The sequence below is a fragment of the Silurus aristotelis genome (genome assembly GCF_946808225.1).
Source record: "Silurus aristotelis genome assembly, chromosome: 20".
Classification (NCBI taxonomy): Eukaryota; Metazoa; Chordata; class Actinopteri; order Siluriformes; family Siluridae; genus Silurus; species Silurus aristotelis.
Window position 1 is genome coordinate 15,545,428 of NC_139593.1, and position 9,986 is coordinate 15,555,413.

The 9,986-nt window shown below is 32.1% G+C and overlaps 1 protein-coding gene across 1 annotated transcript in view; it reads left to right on the forward strand.

Moving 5' to 3' along the window:
- Positions 1-998: 998 nt before the first annotated feature.
- cul4a (cullin 4A) overlaps positions 999-9,986 on the forward strand; it is a 33,337-nt gene continuing 24,349 nt past the window's right edge. Inside the window, exon 1 of the mRNA XM_083522321.1 lies at positions 999-1,607. Coding sequence (XP_083378447.1) covers positions 1,475-1,607 — 133 coding nt within the window. The 5' untranslated portion in view covers positions 999-1,474. The remainder of the gene's footprint in view (positions 1,608-9,986) is intronic.

Consider the following 9,986-nt stretch of genomic DNA (forward strand, 5'->3'; position numbering starts at 1 on the left):
GTGCAGACCTGCAGTAACTACAGATGAATAAAGTTGATCAGTCACACCATGAAGTTATGGGAAAGAGTAGTGGAAGACCATCTGTGAGCAACAGTATGGTTTCATGCCGAGGTAGAGCACTACAGGCGCATTATTTAATTTTAGAATGTTAATGGAGAAGTATAGAGAAGGTCAGAAGGAGTTGCATTGTGTGTTTATGGATTTAGAGAAAGCATACGACAGGGTGAAGAGAGGAGTTGTGGTATTGTATGAGGAAGTCAGGTGTGTCAGAGAAGTATGTGAGGGTGGTGCAGGACATGTATGAGGACAGTGTGACAGCAGTGACATGTGCAGTAGGAACGACAGACTAATGTAAGGTGGAGGTTGGACTGCAGCATGGATCGGCTCTAAGCCCTTTCCTGTTCACAGTGGTGATGAACAGGTTGACGGATGAGGTCAGAGAGAAGTCTCCATGGACTATGATGTTTTTGGATGATATTGTTATTTGTGGTGAGAGTAGGGAGCAGGATGAGAAGAGCCTGGAGGGGTGTAGGTACGTGCTGGAGAGAAGGGAAATGAAAGTCAGTAGGAGTAAGACAAAGTACGTGTGTGAATGAGTCAAGTCAAATAAACGTGAATTCATTTTAATGGTGCTAATTTTATTAGTGCACGAATATTTTGAAGCGCGCATTTCTGTTTGACCATTTTTATTTAAAATATAAATAGTTATAAAAGAGACAAAATTAAACCCTTTAACGCAATTATTTATCTAATAAAAAACATACATTTGCATAAATTTGCATATTTGTCCATGCCCATGTTGATTAGAGTATTAAAAATATATAAATGTTTGAAGTGTGCTATTCTTTACTTATTTATCTTTATTTATATTATTTATTAATTCCATTTTCAATTTAAATGCACATTTATGAAGATGATTTATTTGTTTATATGTAAGCAGCACACATGATATGCATAAACCCAGGCTGCACCACTGAGTGGATTTGGCATGAGGATTCATTTTGTGCATATCTGGCAACCCTAGCGCCATTTTGTTACAGTGTTGGGGGAAAGCTAGCTGTTAACTATGAACATTGTGGACTTTCTGCTCCACACAGTGTCCTCCCCGGGTCAGGTATCGAGTCAGGACACTACGTAAAGGTCTGGAGGTACACGGAAAGAGGGGTGTTTGTAATTATTTACAACGTGTACAGTTTGGTTTGTGTGGGGTTTTTTATTCACGGTTAGCTAGTCACCGTTAGCTAGCCACCGTGCTCCACCGTGCTCACTCAGCTAGCTAACTTGTACTGGAGTTCCTCTCGGGGTTCCGGGAGAAGACTGGGGAAAAGCGTTTCGGGGAAAGAGCGTGGTGCAGGGATCCCAGCTTCCAGCCCCGCAGAAGGCCTTTATGTCAGTGATCACAGCGACAGTGATTTAAAAAGCCAATAAATAAATAATTAAGTGAATAAAAACAGAGGGAGAAAGTTGGCGGTGAATGATGGCCGAAGAGACCCGACAGAACAGGAGCTCCGGTTTCTCAGCTCTGGTTGAAAACAGTAACGGAGTGAGAAAAACTCCGAGCTCCAAATCCGGCAGCTCCAAGAAACTCGTCATCAAAAACTTTAAAGGTAAAAAAAACAAATCACATCGTGTTCACTGACCAATAATATATTACTGACCCAATAGTGTATTACTGACCCAATAGTGTATTACTGACCCATAGTGTATTGCTGACTGAATAATGCACTACTGACCCATAGTGTATTACTGACTGAATAATGCACTACTGACCCATAGTGTACTACTGACCCATAGTGTATTGCTGACTGAATAATGCACTACTGACCCAATAGTGTATTACTGACCCATAGTGTATTGCTGACTGAATAATGCACTACTGACCCATAGTGTATTACTGACTGAATAATGCACTACTGACCCATAGTGTACTACTGACCCATAGTGTATTGCTGACTGAATAATGCACTACTGACCCAATAGTGTATTACTGACTGAATAATGCACTACTGACCCATAGTGTATTGCTGACTGAATAATGCACTACTGACCCAATAGTGTATTACTGACTGAATAATGCACTACTGACCCATAGTGTACTACTGACCCATAGTGTATTGCTGACTGAATAATGCACTACTGACCCAATAGTGTATTACTGACTGAATAATGCACTACTGACCCATAGTGTATTGCTGACTGAATAATGCACTACTGACCCATAGTGTATTGCTGACTGAATAATGCACTACTGACCCATAGTGTATTGCTGACTGAATAATGCACTACTGACCCATAGTGTACTACTGACCCATAGTGTATTGCTGACTGAATAATGCACTACTGACCCAATAGTGTATTACTGACTGTATAATGCACTACTGACCCATAGTGTACTACTGACCCATAGTGTATTGCTGACTGAATAATGCACTACTGACCCAATAGTGTATTACTGACTGAATAATGCACTACTGACCCATAGTGTATTGCTGACTGAATAGTGTACTACTGACCCAATAGTGTATTACTGACCCAATAGTGTACTACTGACCCATAGTGTATTACTGACTAAATAATGCACTACTGACCCATAGTGTATTACTGACTGAATAATGCACTACTGACCCATAGTGTACTGCTGACCCATATTGTATTGCTGACTGAATAATGCACTACTGACCCATAGTATATTGCTGACTGAATAATGCACTACTGACCCATAGTGTATTGCTGACTGAATAATGCACTACTGACCCATAGTATACTACTGACCCATAGTGTATTGCTGACTGAATAATGCACTACTGACCCATAGTGTATTGCTGACTGAATAATGCACTACTGACCCATAGTGTATTGCTGACTGAATAATGCACTACTGACCCATTATGTATTGCTGACTGAATAATGCACTACTGACCCGTTGTGTATTGCTGACTGAATAATGCACTACTGACCCATAGTGTATTGCTGACTGAATAATGCACTACTGACCCATAGTGTATTGCTGACTGAATAATGCACTACTGACCCATAGTATACTACTGACCCATAGTGTATTGCTGACTGAATAATGCACTACTGACCCATAGTATACTACTGACCCATAGTGTATTGCTGACTGAATAATGCACTACTGACCCATAGTGTATTGCTGACTGAATAATGCACTACTGACCCATAGTGTATTGCTGACTGAATAATGCACTACTGACCCATAGTATACTACTGACCCATAGTGTATTGCTGACTGAATAATGCACTACTGACCCATAGTGTATTGCTGACTGAATAATGCACTACTGACCCATAGTGTACTACTGACCCATAGTGTATTGCTGACTGAATAATGCACTACTGACCCATAGTGTATTGCTGACTGAATAATGCACTACTGACCCATAGTGTATTGCTGACTGAATAATGCACTACTGACCCATAGTGTACTACTGACCCATAGTGTATTGCTGACTGAATAGTGTATTGCTGACCCATAGTGTATTGCTGACCCATAGTGTATTGCTGACCCATAGTGTATTGCTGACTGAATAATGCACTACTGACCCATAGTGTACTACTGACCCATAATGCACTACTGACCCATAGTGTATTACTGACTGAATAATGCACTACTGACCCACAGTGTATTACTGACTGAATAATGCACTACTGACCCATAGTGTACTACTGACTGAATAATGCACTACTGACCCATAATGCACTACTGACCCATAATGCACTACTGACCCATAGTGTATTACTGACCCATAGTGTATTACTGACTGAATAATGCACTTCTGACCCATAGTGTACTGCCGACTGAATAATGCACTACTGACCCATAGTGTATTACTGACTGAATAATGCTCTACTGACCCATAGTGTATTACTGACTGAATAATGCACTACTGACCCATAGTGTACTACTGACTGAATAATGCACTACTGATCCATAGTGTATGACTGACCCAATAATGCACTACTGACCCATAGTGTATTACTGACTGAATAATGCACTACTGATCCATAGTGTATGACTGACTGAATAATGCACTACTGACCCAATAATGCACTACTGACCCAATAATGCTCTACTGACCCATAGTGTATTACTGTTCCAATAATGTATTACTGGCCCAATAGTGCAATACTGACCCATAGTGTATTACTTACTAAATAATGTATTACTGACCCAATAATGTAATTCTGACCCAATGATTTACTACTGACCCAATAATTTACTATTTACCCATTGTGTATTGCTTACCCAATAATGTACTACTTACCCAATAATGTACTACTGACCCAATAATGTATTACTGACCCAATAATATACTACTGACCCAATAATGTATTACTGACCCATAATAATAATACTGATCCATAATATACTACTGACCCATAATGTATTACTCACCTATATTGTATTACTAACCCAATAATATACTACTGACCCAGTCATAGTGTATTACTGGCCCATAGTGTACTAATAATATACTACTGACTAATAATATACTGACCCAATAATATACTACTGACCCAGTCATAGTGTATTACTGGCCCATAGTGTACTAATAATATACTACTGACTAATAATATACTACTGACTAATAATATACTGAGCCAATAATATACTACTGACTAATAATATACTGACCCTAAAATATACTTCTGACTAATATACTACTCACTAATAATATACCGACCCAATAATATACTACTGAGAAAATAATATACTGACCCTAAAATGTACTACTGACTAATAATATAATGACCCTAAAATATACTACTGACTAATAATATACTACTGACTAATAATATACTGACTAATAATATACTGACCCTAAAATATACTACTGACTAATAATATACTACTGACCCAATAATATACTACTGACTAATAATATACTACTGTCTAATAATATACTGACCCTAAAATGTACTACTGACTGATAATATACTGACCCTAAAATATACTACTGACTAATAATATACTACTGACCCAATAATATACTACTGACTAATAATATACTGACCCTAAAATATACTACTGACTAATAATATACTACTGACCCAATAATATACTACTGACCCAATAATATACTACTGACTAATAATATACTGACCCTAAAATATACTACTGACTAATAATATACTACTGACCCAATAATATACTACTGACTAATAATATACTACTGTCTAATAATATACTGACCCTAAAATGTACTACTGACTGATAATATACTGACCCTAAAATATACTACTGACTAATAATATACTACTGACCCAATAATATACTACTGACTAATAATATACTGACCCTAAAATATACTACTGACTAATAATATACTACTGACCCAATAATATACTACTGACTAATAATATACTGACCCTAAAATATACTTTTGACTAATAATATACTACTGTCTAATAATATACTGACCCTAAAATGTACTACTGACTAATAATATACTACTGACCCAATAATATACTACTGACCCAATAATATACTACTGACTAATAATATACTGACCCTAAAATGTACTACTGACTAATAATATACTACTGACTAATAATATACTGACCCTAAAATATACTACTGACTAATAATATACTGACTAATAATATACTACTGACTAATAATATACTGACCCTAAAATATACTACTGACTAATAATATTATTCTGACCCTAAAATATACTACTGACTAATAATATACTGACCCTAAAATATACTACTGACTAATAATATACTGACTAATAATATACTGACCCTAAAATATACTACTGACTAATAATATACTGACCCTAAAATATACTACTGACTAATAATATACTGACCCTAAAATATACTACTGACTAATAATATACTGACCCTAAAATATACTACTGACTAATAATATACTGACTAATAATATACTGACCCTAAAATATACTACTGACTAATAATATACTGACCCTAAAATATACTACTGACTAATAATATACTGACCCTAAAATATACTACTGACTAATAATATTATTCTGACCCTAAAATATACTACTGACTAATAATATACTGACCCTAAAATATACTACTGACTAATAATATACTGACTAATAATATACTGACCCTAAAATATACTACTGACTAATAATATACTGACTAATAATATACTGACCCTAAAATATACTACTGACTAATAATATACTGACCCTAAAATATACTACTGACTAATAATATACTGACCCTAAAATATACTACTGACTAATAATATACTGACTAATAATATACTACTGACTAATAATATTCTGACCCTAAAATATACTACTGACTAATAATATACTGACTAATAATATACTGACCCTAAAATATACTACTGACTAATAATATACTGACCCTAAAATATACTACTGACTAATAATATACTGACCCTAAAATATACTACTGACTAATAATATACTGACTAATAATATACTGACCCTAAAATATACTACTGACTAATAATATACTGACCCTAAAATATACTACTGACTAATAATATACTGACTAATAATATACTACTGACTAATAATATTCTGACCCTAAAATATACTACTGACTAATAATATACTGACTAATAATATACTGACCCTAAAATATACTACTGACTAATAATATACTGACCCTAAAATATACTACTGACTAATAATATACTGACCCTAAAATATACTACTGACTAATAATATACTGACTAATAATATACTGACCCTAAAATATACTACTGACTAATAATATACTGACCCTAAAATATACTACTGACTAATAATATACTGACTAATAATATACTACTGACTAATAATATTCTGACCCTAAAATATACTACTGACTAATAATATACTGACTAATAATATACTGACCCTAAAATATACTACTGACTAATAATATACTGACCCTAAAATATACTACTGACTAATAATATACTGACCCTAAAATATACTACTGACTAATAATATACTGACTAATAATATACTGACCCTAAAATATACTTTTGACTAATAATATACTACTGTCTAATAATATACTGACCCTAAAATGTACTACTGACTAATAATATACTACTGACCCAATAATATACTACTGACCCAATAATATACTACTGACTAATAATATACTGACCCTAAAATGTACTACTGACTAATAATATACTACTGACTAATAATATACTGACCCTAAAATATACTACTGACTAATAATATACTGACTAATAATATACTACTGACTAATAATATACTGACCCTAAAATATACTACTGACTAATAATATTATTCTGACCCTAAAATATACTACTGACTAATAATATACTGACCCTAAAATATACTACTGACTAATAATATACTGACTAATAATATACTGACCCTAAAATATACTACTGACTAATAATATACTGACCCTAAAATATACTACTGACTAATAATATACTGACCCTAAAATATACTACTGACTAATAATATACTGACCCTAAAATATACTACTGACTAATAATATACTGACTAATAATATACTGACCCTAAAATATACTACTGACTAATAATATACTGACCCTAAAATATACTACTGACTAATAATATACTGACCCTAAAATATACTACTGACTAATAATATACTGACTAATAATATACTACTGACTAATAATATTCTGACCCTAAAATATACTACTGACTAATAATATACTGACTAATAATATACTGACCCTAAAATATACTACTGACTAATAATATACTGACCCTAAAATATACTACTGACTAATAATATACTGACCCTAAAATATACTACTGACTAATAATATACTGACTAATAATATACTGACCCTAAAATATACTACTGACTAATAATATACTGACCCTAAAATATACTACTGACTAATAATATACTGACTAATAATATACTACTGACTAATAATATTCTGACCCTAAAATATACTACTGACTAATAATATACTGACTAATAATATACTGACCCTAAAATATACTACTGACTAATAATATACTGACCCTAAAATATACTACTGACTAATAATATACTGACCCTAAAATATACTACTGACTAATAATATACTGACTAATAATATACTGACCCTAAAATATACTACTGACTAATAATATACTGACCCTAAAATATACTACTGACTAATAATATACTGACTAATAATATACTACTGACTAATAATATTCTGACCCTAAAATATACTACTGACTAATAATATACTGACTAATAATATACTGACCCTAAAATATACTACTGACTAATAATATACTGACCCTAAAATATACTACTGACTAATAATATACTGACCCTAAAATATACTACTGACTAATAATATACTGACTAATAATATACTGACCCTAAAATATACTTTTGACTAATAATATACTACTGTCTAATAATATACTGACCCTAAAATGTACTACTGACTAATAATATACTACTGACCCAATAATATACTACTGACCCAATAATATACTACTGACTAATAATATACTGACCCTAAAATGTACTACTGACTAATAATATACTACTGACTAATAATATACTGACCCTAAAATATACTACTGACTAATAATATACTGACTAATAATATACTACTGACTAATAATATACTGACCCTAAAATATACTACTGACTAATAATATTATTCTGACCCTAAAATATACTACTGACTAATAATATACTGACCCTAAAATATACTACTGACTAATAATATACTGACTAATAATATACTGACCCTAAAATATACTACTGACTAATAATATACTGACCCTAAAATATACTACTGACTAATAATATACTGACCCTAAAATATACTACTGACTAATAATATACTGACCCTAAAATATACTACTGACTAATAATATACTGACTAATAATATACTGACCCTAAAATATACTACTGACTAATAATATACTGACCCTAAAATATACTACTGACTAATAATATACTGACCCTAAAATATACTACTGACTAATAATATTATTCTGACCCTAAAATATACTACTGACTAATAATATACTGACCCTAAAATATACTACTGACTAATAATATACTGACTAATAATATACTGACCCTAAAATATACTACTGACTAATAATATACTGACCCTAAAATATACTACTGACTAATAATATACTGACTAATAATATACTGACCCTAAAATATACTACTGACTAATAATATACTGACCCTAAAATATACTACTGACTAATAATATACTGACCCTAAAATATACTACTGACTAATAATATACTGACTAATAATATACTACTGACTAATAATATTCTGACCCTAAAATATACTACTGACTAATAATATACTGACTAATAATATACTGACCCTAAAATATACTACTGACTAATAATATACTGACCCTAAAATATACTACTGACTAATAATATACTGACCCTAAAATATACTACTGACTAATAATATACTGACTAATAATATACTGACCCTAAAATATACTACTGACTAATAATATACTGACCCTAAAATATACTACTGACTAATAATATACTGACCCTAAAATATACTACTGACTAATAATATACTGACTAATAATATACTACTGACTAATAATATTCTGACCCTAAAATATACTACTGACTAATAATATACTGACTAATAATATACTGACCCTAAAATATACTACTGACTAATAATATACTGACCCTAAAATATACTACTGACTAATAATATACTGACTAATAATATACTGACCCTAAAATATACTACTGACTAATAATATACTGACCCTAAAATATACTACTGACTAATAATATACTGACCCTAAAATATACTACTGACTAATAATATACTGACTAATAATATACTACTGACTAATAATATTCTGACCCTAAAATATACTACTGACTAATAATATACTGACTAATAATATACTGACTAATAATATACTACTGACTAATAATATTCTGACCCTAAAATATACTACTGACTAATAATATACTGACTA